The sequence below is a fragment of the Lactuca serriola genome, chromosome 5 (genome assembly GCF_051521515.1).
Source record: "Lactuca serriola cultivar US96UC23 chromosome 5, Lser_US96UC23_V15, whole genome shotgun sequence".
NCBI classification, from domain to species: Eukaryota; Viridiplantae; Streptophyta; class Magnoliopsida; order Asterales; family Asteraceae; genus Lactuca; species Lactuca serriola.
The window spans coordinates 213,493,618-213,514,041 of record NC_136412.1 but is presented as its reverse complement, the minus strand read 5'-3'; the positions used below and the strand labels follow the sequence as shown (position 1 = coordinate 213,514,041).

The following is a 20,424-nucleotide window of genomic DNA, read 5'->3' as shown; positions in this document are numbered from 1 at the left end:
ATTTTGAAAATGAAGAATAACGTTACTCTCTTAAAATGGCATATGATGTTCTAAGCATACACACAGTATAATATATCAAACACCATGTAACGAGTAAAAGAATATTTTATTTCCACTTATTAGATTGTTTTATACATTCTTTTCACCCTTCAAGAATTTGAAAAAAATATGATCTTCCCTTCAACGTGTCGTTCGATTACGAATTTTTCATCACTTAGGGGTAGACACATGTCCCGAAAGCTGCATAAAAACAACAAAAAATTAGTTTCAATTTGTACACTTATCACCCGATATTTGATGTGCCAGAGCATTTCTTTAGAAAATATTCCAATAGAAAAAGAAACTTACATGGATCTGTGACAGCAGGAGTAGCGTAACTAATATCGCATACACCATTAATTTGAAAGTTAAGATCAATAGCATAAGACGCATGATTTCGCACAGTGTTAGGGTTAAAGCACGATCCTCCAGGTTGAATCTCCTTGCAGTCGACTTGTCCACAAAGATAGTCAAGAACTTGTTGCAACTTCGGTTCGGTAGCCTGGCTTTGAGCTACACACCATGTTTTCCCCTATCCATTATCAAAACAACAAAAAAAAATCATGATCCCATTAAATATTTGCATAATATTTTCCAATCTAAAATACATTTTAAGTTGTTAATACGATAATAATGAGTTTTTTTATATATATCTTACTTGCACATAATTGGTGCACATAATGAGGCACAAGAAAAAACCAATGAAGCACAGTGAGAATGTAAGTCTTGCCATTATTTTATAAAATATGGTGCTTTTTTTAGAATGGTTTATGAAATATGCTGGGAATGTTCATTCAAATTTATAATGTTTCGGATTCGTAACTGTTTATGTTCTTACAAATTAAAGAGTTCAACTTTGTAATTAATTATGTATATTTTTTTAATACTACGTAAGTTATACATGATTAATTACATGCACACACGCACACACACACACACACACATATATATATATATATATATATATATATATATATATCATAATTACTTCTGAGTTATGCATGGACCATTAACTCGGACAATAATCAGGGCCTTTGCTGACGTGGGGTTTTTAAAATTAGCATAGGTTTTATATTTTGTGGATTTGGTAAAAATATCAAATGTAGCACCACTAAGTATGATCAACATATCAAAGTGTTGGTGATCAAGTTTTATTATTATTCATTACGATGTTTACGCCTTTTCGCATTCGTTTATTTGTTTACATTTTATATGTCTGTTTAGGTTCATATATGTTCAATTATTTTTATTTGTCTTCAATTGTTTATGCTTCTTTAACTTAGTTTGATTAAAAAACATAAACGAAAGAAGATGAACACAATCATTTATGTTAGTTTAAAAACAAGTTGTTAGGATCCGACTTATATATGTCATGTGGGTATTGGCCATTTCAAGAAAATGTTTAAGATCCCATTTATTATAAACCATAGGGCATGTCATTAGTGCATTAGACCAATAGTCGAGCCAAAATCAGTGTCATACTACAAATATTGCCACTTATTTTCCCACCCAGATAAATAGAACAAGTTGGACCAGAAACTTATTCTCGAATAAATACGCTACTTACCCTCATAAGTAAAAATAGTTGTATGAAGAAAATCTTGTGATTAGAACTATTCTATTACATATTGAGCCAAATTTAGTTTGAATGGGTTAGGAGGTGCATAATTCATACACTCTTTAGATGATTTCAAGTCTAAGGGCAGTGTCCTTCTTAGGTCCCTAGGGCATTTCCCTGGCTCATAAAAGCATGTATTTCTGTGAATTATGAGCTTCTAGAACATAGAAAAATATATACATATGTTTAGTGCAATCCAAAACTAATAGAGTTAAAATTACATATTTCAGAGAAAGTATCAGAATCCCAATGTTTTTTTTTCATATTTGTTATCTGTTTTTTAATTAATTAAACCACATAATTGACATCAACACAAAAACAAGTATAGTGACCTACACCTAAGTACAATACAAAAATATGAGCCAAGAAAATTACATAAAGAAAAACTAATAAAACCGATAATCACCGACCAAAACTGCATCATGTCAAGTTAGCAATATTATTTACAGCTAAATATTATGGTTCTCATCAAAGTGTCTTTAATCTATACCCTTCAAAGGAAGTACACTCACGATTCCCAATGCGAGTTTCAATCAAAAGCCAACTTGGTACATAATTCGTAATCTGGGATCCAAGGAATTACACTAGCATTTCACCCAAAATCTTATGGTTCACGACAACCATTCACTAAATTGGGATATAGAAAAATTATAATATAAAGTCCTTACTTCCAAACATCATAATGCTTAGAAAAAGTTTTGAAAACATAATTGTGAAACACGCTTAAAATTTTGAACATGTTAAAAGGAAATTCTTATGGTGAAAATGATTTCCTACACAGATTTTATACATAATTGAACAATACGATTTGTTTTCTATAGATGGACTTTATTTAGGGACTAAAAAGATCATAAACTGTGTAATAAAATTAAAAGAAGAGGGATTAGAAGATCCATATGTTTTTTTCTTGATTTGAAGATTATTACACCTATTTTTTTCGTAGTGAAAATGTTTTTGAGAGAGTTCAAAAATTAGTTTAGTGAAAAATTCCGCTCCAATTATTTCATGTCTTATATATCGATGACCACTAAAATATGTTCAAAATTCTAAAAAACATAACATTTTCGGGCTAGGTTATTTAGTTTGTAATATTTAAATGATACAATAGCTTTCTTATATACATCAAGAGAAAATGTTAATTTTCATGAATAACCCTCCAAAGTATTTAAAGGTCGCCTCAAACTCAAGAATCATTTGAGTAGTATACACATAATTGCAAATTAATGGAAGCAAAGAAACATTACAGAAGTCTTACAAAAAAACCATATTATCGATGTTTAATCTAAAAACTGATAACATCATAACCTTAATTTCAATCTTTGTTCTAATTTATTTTCAAAACCCATCAAATCATATTTAACCAACAATAAAACTTTTCACTTAAACTCAAAAGAAATCAAAAAAATTTTCTATAGATGGACTTAATTTCAATCTTTTTTCTAATTTATTTTCAAAATCCATCAAATCATATATAACCAACAATAAAACATTTCACTTAAACTCAAAAGAAATCAAACGATATGTTTTGCATAGATAGACTTTTTTAGGGATTAAAAAGATCGAAAACTGTATAATATAATTAAAAGAAGAGAGAGTAGAAGATTTATATGTTTTTTTTCTTGATTTGAAGATTATTAAACATAGTTTTTCGATCTGAAAACGTTCTTGAGAGAATTCAATAATTAGTTCAGTGAAAAATTTCGCTCCAAGTTATTTCATGTGTTATATATCGATGACCACTAAAATAAGTTCAAATTTCTAAAAGACATAACATTTTCGGGCTTGGTTACTTAGTTTGTAATATTTAAAGGATACAGTAGCTTTCTTATATACATAAAAAGAAAATGTTAATTTTCATAAATAACCCTCCAAACTATTTGAAGGTCGAATCAAACTCAAGAATCATTTGAGTAGTATACACGTTATTGCAAATTAATGAAAGTAAATAAACTTTACAGAAGTCTTACAAAAAAACATATTATCGATGTTTAATCTAAAAAAGAATAACATCATAAACTTAATTTCAGTCTTTTTTCTAATTTATTTTCAAATTCCATCAAATCATATTTAACATATAATAAAACATTTCACTTAAACTCAAAAGAAATCAAACGAGTACGTATATTTTGAAAATGAAGACTAACGTTACTTTCTTAAAATGACATATGATGTTCTAAGCATACACACATTATAATATATCAAACAACATGTAACGAGTAAAAGAACATTTTATTTCCACTTATTAGATTGTTTTATACATTCTTTTCACCCTTCAAGAATTTGAAAAAAATATGATCTTCCCTTCAACGTGTCGTTCGATTACGAATTTTTCATCACTTAGGGGTAGACACATGTCCCGAAAGCTACATAAAACAACACAAAATTAGTTTTAATTTGTACACCTATCACCCGATATTTGATGTGCCAGAGCATTTATTTAGAAAATATTCCAATAGAAAAAGCAACTTACATGGATCTGTGACAGCAGGAGTAGCGTAACTAATATCGCATACACCATTAATTTGAAAGTTAAGATCAATAGCATAAGACGCATGATTTCGCACAGTGTTAGGGTTAAAGCACGATCCTCCATGTTGAATCTCCTTGCAGTCGACTTGTCCACAAAGATAGTCAAGAACTTGTTGCAACTTCGGTTCGGTAGCCTGGCTTTGAGCTACACACCAAGTTTTCCCCTATCCATTATCAAAAAAATAAAAAAAAAAATCATAATCCCATTAAATATTTGCATAATATTTTCCAATCTAATATATATATATATATATATATATATATATATATATATATATATATCTTACTTGCATAGTATTGATGTACATAATGAAGCACAAGAAAAAACCAATGAAGCAGAGTGAGAATGTAAGTCTTGCCATTATTTTATAAATTATGGTGCTTTTTTAGAATGGTTTATGAAATATGTTGGGTATGTTCATTCAAATTTATAATGTTTCGGATTCGTAACTGTTTATGTTCTTACAAATTAAAGAGTTCAACTTTGTAATTAATTATGTATATTTTTTTAATACTACGTAAGTTATACATGATTAATTACATGCACACACGCACACACACACACACACATATATATATATATATATATATATATATATATATATCATAATTACTTCTGAGTTATGCATGGACCATTAACTCGGACAATAATCAGGGCCTTTGCTGACGTGGGGTTTTTAAAATTAGCATAGGTTTTATATTTTGTGGATTTGGTAAAAATATCAAATGTAGCACCACTAAGTATGATCAACATATCAAAGTGTTGGTGATCAAGTTTTATTATTATTCATTACGATGTTTACGCCTATACGCATTCGTTTATTTGTTTACTTTTTATATGTATGTTTAGGTTCATATATGCTCACTTATCTTTATTTGTCTTCAATTGTTTATGCTTCTTTACCTTAGTTTGATTAAAAAACATAAACGAAAGAAGATGAACACAATCATTTATGTTAGTTTAAAAACAAGTTGTTAGGATCCGACTTATATATGTCATGTGGGTATTGGCCAACTCAAGAAAATGTTTAAGGTCTCATTTATTATAAACCATAGGGCATGTCATTAGTGCATTAGACCAATAGTCGAGCCAAAATCGGTGCCATACTTCAAATATTGCTACTTATTTTCCCACCGAGATAATTGGAACAAGTTGGACTAGAAACTTATTCTCAAATAAATACGCTACTTACCTCATAACTAAAAATAGTCGTAGGAAGAAAATCTTGTGATTAGAATTATTCTATTACATATTGTGCCAAATTTAGTTTGAATGGGTTAGGAGGTGCATAATTCATACACTCACGATTCAAAGGAAGTACACTCACGATTCCCAATGCGAGTTTCAATCAAAAGCCAACTTGGTACATAATTCGTAATGTGGGATCCAAGGATTTACACTAGCATTTCACCCAAAATCTTCTGGTTCACAACAACCATTCACTAAATTGGGATATACAAAAATTCTAATATAAAGTCTTTACTTTCAAACATCATAATGCCTAGAAAAATTTTTGAACACGTGATTGTGAAACATGTTTATAAGTTTTGAACATGTTTAAAGGAAATTCTTGTAGGGAAAATGATTACCTACACAAATTTTATAGATAATCGAACAATACGATATGTTTTTCATAGATGGACTTTATTTAGGGATTAAAAAGATTGAAAACTATGTAATATAATTAAAAGAAGAGAGATTAGAAGATCTCTATGTTTTTTCTTGATTTGAAGATGATTAAACATATTTTTTCATAGTGAAAATGTTTTTGAGAGAGTTCATAAATTAGTTTATTGAAAAATTTCGCTCTAAATTATTTCATGTCTTACATATCGATGACCACTAAAATATGTTCAAAATTCTAAAAAAACATAACATTTCAGGCTAGGTTATTTAGTTTGTAATATTTAAAGGATACAATAGTTTTCTTATATACATCACAAGAGAAAATGTTAATTTTCATGAATAACCCTCCAAACTATTTGAAGGTAGCCTGAAACTCAAGAATCATTTGAGTAGTATACACATCATTGCAAATTAATGGAAGCAAATAAAATTAACAGAACTCTTACAGAAAAAGGATAACATCATAACCTTAATTTTAGTCTTTTTTCTAATTTATTTGTAAAATCCATCAAATCATATTTAACCTACAATAAAACATTTCACTTAAATTCAAATGAAATCAAACGAGTATGCATATTTTGAAAATGAAGAATAACTTTACTTTCTTAAAATGGGATATGATGTTCTAAGCATACACACAATATAATATATCACACAACATGTAACGAGTAAAAGAACATTTTGTTCCAACTTATTAGATTGTTTTATACATTCTTTTCACCCTTCAAGAATTTGAATAAATATGATTCTCCCGTTAACGTGTCGTTCAATTAGGACTTTTTCATCACTTAGGGGTAGACACATGTCCCCAAAAGCTACATATAAACAACACAAAATTAGTATTAATTTGGTACACCTATAATAGGAGTAGCGTAACTAATATCGCATACACCATTAATTTGAAAGTTAAGATCAATAGCATAAGACGTATGATTTCGCACAGTGTTAGGTTTAAAGCACGATCCTCAATCTCATTGAAAGTTAAGATAATATACTTTTTAAGTTATTAATTACATGTATACACACATACGTATATATATATATATATATATATATATATATATATATATATATATATATATATATATATATATATATATATATATATATATCATAATTACTTATGAGTTGTGCGTGTACCAATAACTTTTTAAAATTAGCTTAGTTATATATTTTGTGGATTTGGTAAAAATATCAAATGTAACACCGCTAAATATGATCAACATATAAAAGTGTTGGTGAGTCGGTGATCAAGTTTTATTATTATTTATTACAATGTTTATGCCTATTTGCTTTCATTTATTTGTTTACTTTTTATATGTTTGTTTATATTCATATATTTTTATTTGTCTTTAACTGTTATGCTCCTTTATCTTAGATTGATTTAAAAACATAAACGAAAGAAGAAGAAAACAATCATTTATGTTAGTTCAAAAACAAGTGTGAGGAACCGACATATATGTCATGTGGGTGTTGGCCAATTCAAGAAAATGTTTAGGATCCCATTTGTTACAAACCATAGGGCATGTCATTAGTGCATTAGAATAGTCGAGCCAAAATCAGTCTCACACTACAAATATTGCAACTTATTAACCCACCCAAATAATTGGAACAAATTGGACCATAAACTTATTCTCGAATAAATACGCTACTTACCTGCATAACTAAAAATAGTTGTTGGAAGAAAATCGTGTGATTAGAACTATTCTATCACATATTGAGCCAAATTTAGTTTGAATGTGTTAGGAGGTGCATAATTCATACACTCTTTAGATGATTTCAAGTCTAAGGGCAGTGTCCTTCTTGGGTCCCTAGGGCATTTCCCTAGCTCATAAAGCATGTATTTCTTTGAATCATTAGCTTCTAGAGCATGGAAAAATATATACATATGTTTAGTGCAATCCAAAACTAATAGTCACAATTACATATTTCAGAAAGTATCATAATACCATTTTTTTTTCATATTTGTTACCTGTTTTTATAATTAATTAAACCACATACATGACATCAACACAAAAACAAGTATAGTGAACTACACCTAAGTACAATACAAAAACTATGAGCCAGGAAAATTACATAAAGAAAAACTAATAAGACCGACAATCACACATATATACGACCTATCATGTCAAGTTAGCAATATTATTTACGGCTAAATATTATGGTTCCCATCAATGTGTGTTTAATCTGTACCCTTCATAGGAAGTAGTAAACACGACCGTAAAAGCGTACATAATACATATGTATACACACACACACACACATATATATATATATATATATATATATATATATATATATATGTGTGTGTGTGTGTGTGTAATTATATATATACCATAATAATAAATATGATCACCCATTGAGAATGAAATAAAACAAAGAAAAGATTATGGTATCTATAATTCTTACTTCCAAAATTAATTTAATTTACTAATGTAAAATGATTATATTAAAGAGGTTTAATTACACCTTTCAAATGATACCTTAATATATAAATAAATGTGTGAAGTTTTGTAAATAAAAAATTGGTTATGTCAACGAAGAAGCTTTCTATTTCTAGACAAAAGATAAGTTATTCTTTATTTCGTTTTATTCAAATGGATTCTTTAATTTCATTGGTTTATGTTTGATGATTTTTTAATAACATTTTGAAGTAATATAAAATTTAACTGGTCTTATGAACTCTACCATAGATTAATGTGTAATTTGTGCTACCTTATGGTTGTTAAAATTTTAAGTTATTTTTGATTGGGTATTATGTCTCTAAATTTATATTTGTTCCAAATCAAAAGATAATCAAATGCATACGATATAGATGCAAAAAAGCACTTCTTCATTCATCAAACTTTTCTCTTTTACATTGTTTAAACAATGAAAGTTTGACAAAGATTATTTCCATTATCTTCATTGATATATTAAGATGACCATATTCACGGGTAGACACACGATTGAAAATTTGCATAAAGTTAAAAACCTAATGTGTTTTGTTTGTTAATCAAATAAAAAAACCATCATTTATATATGTTAGAGTGCAAATAACCTGTTATTTCACGTTTCTTATCGACAAAAAAATACCAACATTAATGCAAAAACTATAGTGGTAACGTCCGGAGTGGTTAAACTCATATCACATTCACCATTGAAACTAAAGTTTAGATGAATAACATATGTTGCATGATTGGATAATCTATTTGGTACATAATACAACCCTCCCAATATGATAGGACGAAGATAAATTTTCAAACATAAATCGTTCATTAATTAGACTAGTTGTGCTTTTAGCACACATGTTTTGGGCACACACCTTGTTTTCCCTGTACAATCACAACAAAAATGTAGTTTAAAGAAACGTTAAATCCTTGAATTTACAAGTACATAATACATTATGTACACGAATTATTGGTACCTTACTTCTACATAAGTAGAACAACCAAATAAGGAAAATAAGAAAGCACAACGAAAGATATATGATGGCATGGAAAATTTTCAACTTCAATATTTTTGTAACGATAGAAACATGTTATATTTGTGTGAATGCTTTTACTCTTTCATTTAATTTCGCCTTTTTATATGACTTCCCAAGTGAAACTTCTTTAGAATTTAACTACTTTATATTTGTAACCGACTAAATGGACATGAAAATGTTAATACTAATAAATAAATGTATTTAGCATCAAACTTGATGTAACCGATCAATTGACAGTAATAGCTTTTCAAATCCAATATAAAAGAATGATAATATAATGTCTTTTACTTTCAAACATCATAATGCCTTGAAAAAATTTTGAACACGTGATTGTGAAACATGTTTCTATGTTTTGAACATGTTTAAAGGAAATTCTAATAAGGAAAATGATTACCTACACAGATTTTATAGATAATCGAACAATACGATATGTTTTCCATCGATGGACTTTATTTAAGGATTAAAAAGATCGAAAACTGTAACGCTCTAAAAATTCCAACCAATTTAAACTTTTCAAAAACCACCCAATTTCATTAAGTTATTACAAAAAGGTTTTCAATACATTTATTATCAGAGTATTCCCAGAACCATATCATAAAACATAAACATTAGGAGAGGTACGATCACGCCTTCACCTTGCCACGGTCTCCTGAGGTACCTGAAACATTTAAACCACAACTGTAAGCCCGAAAGCTTAGTGAGATACCCCCAAAATACCAACCACATATACCATACACATAACATGCCATATAATAACAAATCACAGAACAACCATGCACTTCGGGTCTACTGTGTGACTGGTCTGCCGAACCGGGCCTTCAGTCCACCTGGTCCACCCTCCGAATCTAGCCATATACATCGAGTCCGCAGTGTGACTGGTCAGCCCGCACCGGGCCTTCAATCCACCTGGTCCACTCTATGAGTCTACAATACAACTGGTCCGCCCGCACCGGGCCTTCAGTCGGCCTGGTCCACTCCCCGAGCCTCGGCATGTCTGGTCCGCCCTCTTGGGCCTACAGCCTATCCGGACCGCTCGCTAGGCCTTTGGGATAACTGGTCCACCCTGGGTATGTTGGCCTACATCACGAAGCAGGACCCGCCTCAACCCAACCCCAGTCCAACAACCATATGCACATAAACATACAACCATATAACAATTCACCTCCAAACAAATCGATCTAGCAGATCACAAACATAACATCATCCTAACCAGGATACCGACCTTAACCAGGTCTCTAACGTATACCATCCTAACTACCAGGATGCAAACATAGCAAGGTAATAACATAACAACGATACCCGAATTACAATCCGATAAAGGGTCGGCCTTGGTGCTGTAGACCCTGTTGATATAGTGAGGATAACTCACCTCGCCACCGATGACTGAAAAGATAAGATCACGCTGCTCCAGCCTCCGACACGAACTCCGCCACTGATTAATACCAAAAGACTGAGCTCAATAAGTACCAATATTTACCAAAATACCCCTGGAGGTCAACTGGTCAACTCTTGGTCAAAGTCAACCTTCCGGACGGACTCTGCTCGCCGAGTCAACACGCTGACTTGTCGAGTCCCTATACTCAGAACTCCCAGTCCACGACTCAACTCGCCGAGTCGCCCCAAGCCTCGCCGAGTCCAACAAACTCTGAGTCCTTTCTCGCTCAACTCACCGATTCACAGCTCAACCAAAAAGGTTAGGACTCCACGACCAGACTCACTGAGTCCAAGAACAGACTCGCCGAGTCCAAGGCAACATTCAACATACTCGCCGAGTCGTTCTTCCAACTCGTCGAGTTCCTGTCTATCTTCATCCAACTCGTCGAGTTCACCCATGTGACTTGCCGAGTACCTCTAGTTCTTAATCCATACAGTGGCTTTCCAAGCCATGCAGGGGCTCCAAACCATAGATCCACTCCCCTACAACCCATCCATCACGTAAAGTGGCAAACTTTACGTGAATCCAAAGAGATCTAAGCATAAAACACTCTTGGGCTAAGGTTTGGGACAAAAGAACTTCACCTACATCTCTTGAACATAAACTTTATAGCTCCTTGGGTCATTACTAGCCTAGATTTGAGGTAGCAACCTCAGATTTTACACCAAACTTGAGATGGACGTTATTTATGCCCCAAAAACCCCACAATTGATAGATCTAGATGCACAAAAGCTCAAGAACAGATCTATTACCTCCAATGCAAGCTCCCACTGAAGTAGACCTCGAATCTATACCACTCCCTTGCTGTAATCCCTTAGTCTTTAAGTTCTCTTTTCAAGATTTCCTTTCCCAAAGCTCCAATTTCACTATCAATGGAGTTCCACTCGATTTCTAGGGTTTTCAGGCTCTCAAGGGTGGTAAGGAGGCTGAAGAAGGGATGATATGTTCTTTATATAAGGCATAACCCATGGGATTAGGGTTTTCTCCTTTCAGAATCAACTCGTCGAGTCCCACTTACTGACTCGGTGAGTTGGTCACTTAACCCGCGACCAAATCCCGCTGCGACTCGGCGAGTCGGAATACCTACTCGTCGAGTCCCCTCCTTAATTTACACTTTAGCACCTTGAACAATACTTTTATATTTTCGGGATGTTACAACTCTCCCCCACTTAAATTAGGCTTCGTCCTCGAAGCCTACTGCTGCATACACTTTAGAAAAAAACCCTCGCACTGCAGACTCCGATTTCTCAATCAAATCAGGTTCTTCCAAACACTGCCATCAAACCCCTATAAAGACCAACTCTTTCTCACAGAGTCACGAAAACTGCTTCAAGCCGGCCATCGGCTCCTTTCTCTGCTAACAACCCTTATTAACCAATGATCACCCAATGGTACTTCCATTGTTCTAAATCACATAATCACTGGCTGAACTTGCTCTAACATCCTCGGGCTGGAAAAACCCGACACACTAACGATACCTCCAAACATCCCCATGATGAATTACCGCTACATACATAACCTCCTGATTACAACCATACGGAAAATCCAAGGCTCCATCCTTGCCTCCCTTCCGAACTCCTCAGGTTCTATACCACCGGGAATTCATCCGCAACCTTAACAGACACCCAATCTGGATGTGCTTCCATACCACTGGTATTATCACAGTGCTTCAACAACCATAATCGAAATACTCTCAATCATCCATTCTCACTACTGCTTCCACTTCCGTGAACCAACACTCCCTCCCGGAGTTACATATCTTTCCCTTTCCTTATCCAAGGAAATCTACTTGCCAAGCTTGCCACTTTAGATAAGTGCCACGGTGTACACACCCCACTCTACACTATCCCCTGTAGAGTAACCGCTACTCCGTGCATCGCACATGCTCTGAATCTGCTTGCAAGGACTCTGGAGTTTGTGCACTGCTTTCCACTAACATGATCGACACTTGGGGCCAAACCATATCAATCATCATTCCCAGGACATGCATCTCCTCATTCTCCTCGTACCGATCCACTAACACGTACAGAGTCTTCAGCATGGCTGGACCGCCCCTCTAGGCCTTCAGCCTATCTGGACCACTCTCGAAACCTTCAGCATGTCTGGACCGCCTCTCTGGGCCTTCAGCCTGTCTGGACCGTTCTCTCGAGCCTTCGACCTGACTAGTATGCCTTTGAGCCTTCAGTCTTCCCGGTCTATTCAACTGTCATACATCATTCCAACTACCCTTCCAGGGAATCCTTCCCGATCATACTGTTCTAGCCCCTTAGGGTTTCGAACTCTCGTTCCGATCCCGGAATCCTTTCCATGGCCTAACATCAAACACTATCTACCCTGAATCCATGGTCTGCTCCCTGCCCCCACTAGTCTGCCACTTACTCATACCAACCCACACTCTTAGCTGACTGAAACACCGCTGCCTTCCAAACAGCTAATCAACCTCAAATACTTATCGATCCTCCTGAGAATTTTCCAATTCTCCCCACTTAGAGCACTGACTACCAACCACTGGTGACCCAACCGACATCACTTAAACATTTTCACTCAACAAATTCTCTTTTACTTGAACTAATCAAAAAGATCCACCTCCACAAAATCACTTATCCGACATCGCACATCTCGAACTCTAAGGGAGTTCGACTCTTCGCTGAACACTTCTCAAATCGCAAATGCTACACCCGACAACAAGATCAATCAACCAAAATCTGACCATCAAGCCCTTGGATGCTAACTGATTTCAACCCCCAACTACCGACCCCTCAATAATACCATAAACCCGAAAGATCAAACGGATACAATACCATAAATTATGAGAACAAGACTAGCAGATATAATACTCCATAACAACCATAAGATAACAAGATATCAAGAAGAAAACGTACCCGCAGCTGCATCCGGCTCTGCCCCGACCTCCTCTGCTATAAGCTGAAAAGCACGCCCCTAAGCCCTCGAGGGCTCTGTTCCACCCTGACCTCCACCCGTAATCCTCAAAGTGGCTGGTGTTGGAGCCTACACCAGTCCTGCAGCAAGCTGTGGACAGTTGGCCCTCATGTCACCAACCTGATGGCACTGATAACAGATCCTCATATCCTGAACTGGGGATGACTGACAACAATCCCTCGCATAATGCCCTTCTCTCCCGCACTTGCGGCACGCACCACCGGACCTACAAACTCCGGTGTGTCCCTTCCCGCACTTCCCACAAGTGTGGCTGCTCTGATCTCCCAACCTAGAATCAACGGTCTTGGACCGTTTCGGCGCCGGCTGCGACTGCATCGTGGATTGCCTCTGCTCTCTCAACCATAGCTCAATCTCCAACTCACGCCACCGAGCGGTCTCCTGCAACTCCAGTACGGTCTCACACCTCTGTGTAGACACAAACTGCATGATGTCCCTCTTGAGCATACTCAGGTATCGAGACATCTGAGCCTGCTCCGAAGCAAACTCAGGGCAAAACCTCGCCCTCTCAGTGAACATCCTGGTGATCTTCGTCACCGACTCTAAATCCTACTTTAGCTCCAGGAACTCCTGAGCCAACCTCTCTCTCTCTCTCTCCCTCTCTCTTAACTCGCGGAACATAACGAGTGTTGAACATCTCTCGAAACTCATCCCAAGAAATCGCAGCCCGCTGCGTATCCGAATATAACCCCGTGGTCAGTCTCCACCAATCCTTCGCCCCGAGCCTCAACAGGTTCAGAGCACACCTCACTCTCTGATCAGCAGGGCATGAACACGTGAAGAAACACCCCCTCCACGTCCGACAACCATCTCATAGCAACAATCGGGTCCTGAACTCCATCGAAGGTAGGGGGCTTCGTATTATCGAAATCCCGATACTGAAAACCTCTACCGGCTCCTCCCCCTGCCGCTGCTACAACCGTTGTAGCCGTCGTGGCAGCCGTCTCTGTAAGAGCTGCATAGCGCTCATAAAAATACTCAACCATTGCGGTCTTGATCGACCCAAACAGTTCCGGCAACTTGTCCCGGAACATAGCAGCAACCTCATCATGTAGGATCTCACGAATCCTAGCATCCAACTCGTCTGTGCTCATCTGAAAGATAACCTTGGGTGGTGCTGATCCACCCTGACCGTCCCCTCCTACTCCCGATCCTGACCCGGGTCCGCTCCCAGCATGCCTCGTAACCACCATACTGAAATTACTGCAAAACATCAGATGCTACTCACTAACCCGAGAACCAACTCCTAACCCAGCCCTAGGGGTTGTGACTTCCTTGATACGCGTACGGGTCCTGTGCTTTTAGTAGTACGGGCCCATACTACCTTCCACACCTACCCATATTTGTATCAAGTATCACCACAACACCCTAGTGATGAACATGCATAACGAGCACTCAACCCTCACTCCTAGAGGAACACTGGAAGTCTCATACAGAAAGAAACCCCTAGGCTAGCAGGCATCATAAATCAGACAACTCTATCATGCAATTCCTAAAGATCCCTAGCCTAGTACTAGCATGATGTTATATCATATCTCATAAACAAATAACTTGTATGGTATTTTGGGGTTACTTACTGGCTCCGGCTAATCGTACCTCCGCGTCCTCCTTTACTCATTTTGAAAACCATTTTAAATTCTCTTTTTGAAAACTATCCTTGATTTGAGACTGGATTCACACGAATGTTCCTCCAATTCATTCAAACCAAGGCTCTGATACCAACTTGTAATGCTCTAAAAATTCCAACCAGTTTACACCCAATTTCATTAAGTTATTACAAAAAGGTTTTCAATACATTTATTATCAGAGTATTCCCAGAACCATATCATAAAACATAAAATGAGGAGCGGTACAATCACGCCTTCGCCTAGCCACGGCCTCCTGAGGTACCTAAAACATTTAAACCACAACTGTAAGCCTGAAAGCTTAGTGAGATACCCCCAAAATACCAACCACATATACCATACACATAACATGCCATATCATAACAGATCACAGAACAACCATGCACTTCGGGTCTACTGTGTGACTGGTCCGCCGAACCGGGCCTTCAGTCCACCTGGTCCACCCTCCAAATCTAGACATATACATAGAGTCTGCAGTGTGACTGGTCCGCCCGCACCAGGCCTTCAATCCACCTGGTCCACTCTCTGAGTCTACAGTATGATTAGTCCGCCCGCACCGGGCCTTCAGTCGGCCCGGTCCACTCCTCGAGCCTCGGCATGTCTGGCCCGCCCTCTTGGGGCCTACAGCCTATCCGGACCGCTCGCTAGGCCTTTGGGATAACCGGTCCGCCTTAGGTATGTTGGCCTACATCACAAAGCAGGACCCGCCTCAACCCAACCCCAGTCCAACAACCATGTGCACATAAACATACAACCATATAACAATTCACATCCAAACAAACCGATCTAGCAGATCACAAACATAACATCATCCTAACCAGGATACCGACCTTAACCAGGTCTCTAACGTATACCATCCTAACTACCAGGATGCAAACATAGCAAGGTAATAACATAACAACGATACCCGAATTACAATCCGATAATGGGCCGGCCTTGGTGCCGTAGACCTTGTTGATATAGTGAGGATAACTCACCTCGCCACCGATGACTGAAAAGATAAGATCACGCTGCTCCAGCCTCCGACACGAACTCCACCACTGATTAATACCAAAAGACTGAGCTCAATAAGTACTAATATTTACCAAAATACCCCCGGATGTGAACTAGTCAATTCTTGGTCAAAGTCAACCTTCCGGACTGACTCTACTCGCCGAGTCAACCTGCTGACTCGTCGAGTCCCTATACTCAGAACTCCCAGTCCACGACTCAACTCGCCGAGTCGCCCCAAGCCTCGCCGAGTCCAACAAACTCTGAGTCCTTTCTCGCTCAACTCACCGAGTCGTCCCTCGACTCACCAATTCACAGTTCAACCAAAAAGGTTAGGACTCCACGACCAGACTCACCGAGTCCAAGAACAGACTCGCCGAGTCCAAGGCAACATTCAACATACTCGCCGAGTCGTTCTTCCAACTCGTCGAGTTCCTGTCTATCTTCATCCAACTCGTCGAGTTCACCCATGTGACTTTTCGGGTACCTCTAGTTCTTAATCCATACAGTGGCTTTCCAAGCCATGCAGGGGCTCCAAACCATAGATCCACTCCCCTACAACCCATCCATCACGTAAAGTGGAAAACTTTACATGAATCCAAAGAGATCTAAGCATAAAACACTCTTGGGCTAAGGTTTGGGACAAAAGAACTTCACCTACATCTCTTGAACATAAACTTTATTGCTCCTTGGGTCATTACTAGCCTAGATTTGAGGTAGCAACCTCAGATCTTACACCAAACTTGAGATGGACGTTATTTATGCCCCAAAAACCCCACAATTGATAGATCTAGATGCACAAAAGCTCAAGAACAGATCTATTACCTCCAATGCAAGCTCCCACTGAAGTAGACCTCAAATCTATACCACTCCCTTGCTGTAATCCCTTAGTCTTCAAGTTCCCTTTTCAAGATTTCCTTTCCCAAAGCTCCAATTTCACTATCAATGGAGTTCCACTCGATTTCTAGGGTTTTCAGGGTCTCAAGGGTGGTAACGAGGCTGAAGAAGGGATGATATGTTCTTTATATAGGGCACAACCCTCGGGATTAGGGTTTTCTCCTTTCAGCATCAACTCATCGAGTCCCAACTACTGACTCGGCGAGTTGGTCACTTAACCAGCAACCAAATCCCGCTCCGACTCGGCGAGTCGGAATACCTACTCGTCGAGTCCCCTCCTTAATTTACACTTTATCCCTTGAACAATACTTCTGAATTTTCGAGATGTTACAAAAACCGTGTAATATAATTAAAAGAAGAGAGATTAGAAGATCTCTATGTTTTTTTCTTGATTTGAAGATGATTAAACATATTTTTTCGTAGTGAAAATGTTTTTGAGAGAGTTCATAAATTAGTTTATTAAAAAATTTCGCTCCAAATTATTTCATGTCTTACATATTGATGACGACTAAAATATGTTCAAAATTCTAAAAAAACATAACATTTCAGGCTAGGTTATTTAGTTTGTAATATTTAAAGGATACAATAACTTTCTTATATACATCAAGAGAAAATGTTAATTTTCATGAATAACCCTCCAAACTATTTGAAGGTAGCTTGAAACTCAAGAATCATTTGAGTAGTATACACATCATTGCAAATTAATGGAAGCAAATAAAATTAACAGAACTCTTACAGAAAAAGGATAACATCATAACCTTAATTTTAGTATTTTTTTTCTAATTTATTTGTAAAATCCATCAAATCATATTTAACCTACAATAAAACATTTCACTTAAATTCAAATGAAATCAAACGAGTATGCATATTTTGAAAATGAAGAATAACTTTACTTTCTTAAAATGGGATATGATGTTCTAAGCATACACACAATATAATATATCACACAACATGTAACGACTAAAAGAACATTTTGTTCCAACTTATTAGATTGTTTTATACATTCTTTTCACCCTTCAAGAATTTGAATAAATATGATTCTCCCGTTAACGTGTCGTTCAATTACAACTTTTTCATCACTTAGGGGTAGACACATGTCCTGAAAGCTACATATAAACAACACAAAATTAGTTTCAATTTGGTACACCTATCACCTGATATTTGACATGCCAAAGTATTTCTTTAGAAAATATTCCAATCGAAAAAGAAACTTACATGGATCTGTGACAGCAGGAGTAGCATAACAAATATCGCATACACCATTAATTTGAAAGTTAAGATCAATAGCATAAGACGCATGATTCCGCACGGTGTTAGGGTTAAAGCATGATCCTCCAGGTTGAATCTCCTTTCAGTCGAGTTGTCCACAAAGATAGTCAAGAACTTGTTGCAACTTCGGTTCGGTAGCCTAACTTTGAGCTACACACCAAGTTTTCCCCTATCCATTATCAAAACAGCAAAAACAAAAACATCGTAATCTCATCCAATATTTGCATAATATTTTCCAATCTAAAATACTTTTTAAATTGTTAGTACAATAATAATGAGTTTATATATATATATATATATATATATATATATATATATATATATATATATATATATATATATATATCTTATTTGCACGGAATTAGTGCACATAATGAGGCACAAGAAAAAGCCAACGAAGGACAGTAAGAATGTAAGTCTTGCCATGATTTTATAAAATATGGTGCTTTTTTAGAATGGTTTATGAAATATGTTGGGAATGTTCTTTCAAATTTATAACTTTTCTGATTCGTAACCGTTTATGTTCTTACAAATCCAAGAGTTCAACTTTGGAATTAATTATGTATATTTTGTAATTACTACGTAAGTTAAACATGATTAATTACATGCACACACACACACACACACCCACACACCCACACACTTAATTACATGCACACACATACACACACCCACACACCCACCCACACACACACACACATATATATATATATATATATATACATATATATATATATATATATATATATATATATATATATATATACATACATACACTACAAGAAATACGGGTATTAGCGGCGACATCCGTCCCCGCAAAAGAGTAGGTTTGTCGCCGCTAATACTTCGTCGCTAATGCCCTTTTTGTTGCCGCTAATACTTACCTGTCACTGCTAAAAACGCGTTGCTGCTATGTAACATTCCGAGTTCAGGAGTGCAAGTTCAGGGTTCAAAGTGAAAATGTGAATGGTCAACTCGGCGAGTCCATGGGTGGACTCGGCGAGTAGGGACGTGATTTTGGCCGCGTGTTAAGTGGCCAACTCGACGAGTCGGTGGCTGGACTCGGCGAGTTGGTGCTGTGTGGAGAAAACCCTAATCCCAGGGATTGAGCCCTATATAAAGAACATAATACCCTCTCCCCATCCTCTTAGCTCTCCCTTGAAGTCCAGAAACCCTAATTTTCTTGTGTGAGAGAACTGGAGAGCATTTGGATCTTGAAGGAGTGTTTGTTGAAGAAATCTTTGAAGATTAAGAGGCTTGGAGCAAGGGGCTTTGCAAGGGTTTGGCTTATTCTTCTGTTGGAGTCTTCTTTTGGGGTAAGGATTCGTTGCTTGAGCTGTTATCCATCTAGATCTATCATTTGTAGGATTTTTGGGAATTTATCTATTGATATCTTTAGTTTGGAGGTTGGATCTGAGGTTGCTACCTCAGATCTAGAGTAGTGATGATCCAAAAGAGCATAAAGTCCCTGTTGAAGAGCTGTTGATGAAGCCTTTTAGTCCCAAACCTTAGCCAAGAGTGTATTATGCTTAGATCTCCTTGGATTCACGTAAAGTTGCCACTTTACATGATGGATGGCTTGTATAAGAGTAGATCTATGGATTTGAGACCCTGCATGGCTTGGAAAGCCTCTGTATGGGTTAAGAGCTAGTGGTACTCGGCGAGTCACATGGGTGTACTCGGCGAGTTGCATGAAGATGGGCAGCAACTCGACGAGTTAGAAGAACAACTCGGCGAGTTGGTTGAAGATAGCCTTGGACTCCGCTAGTTTGTTCTTGGACTCGGCGAGTCTGGTCGTGAGGTCCTAACCTTTTCTGGTTAAGCTGTGAATCGGTGAGTCAAGGGATGACTCAGTGAGTTGAGTACGGGTAGACTCAGAGTTATGGAACTCGGCGAGTCTTGGGGCGACTCGGCGAGTCTTGGGGCGACTCGGCGAGTTGAGTCGTGTTATGGGAGTTTCAGAGTATGAGG

The 20,424-nt window shown here is 36.8% G+C and overlaps 1 protein-coding gene across 1 annotated transcript; it reads right to left on the bottom strand.

Annotated features, from left to right (window-relative positions):
- Positions 1 to 214: 214 nt before the first annotated feature.
- On the bottom strand, positions 215 to 4,548 carry LOC145050146 (glucan endo-1,3-beta-D-glucosidase-like). Its single transcript, XM_078998442.1, has 5 exons — positions 4,474 to 4,548; positions 4,128 to 4,350; positions 4,007 to 4,020; positions 349 to 571; positions 215 to 240 (listed from the first exon to the last, which is right to left on the bottom strand). Exons 1-5 carry the CDS (start codon positions 4,546 to 4,548, stop codon positions 215 to 217), a joined length of 561 nt encoding a protein of 186 aa, XP_078854568.1.
- Positions 4,549 to 20,424: the final 15,876 nt, after the last annotated feature.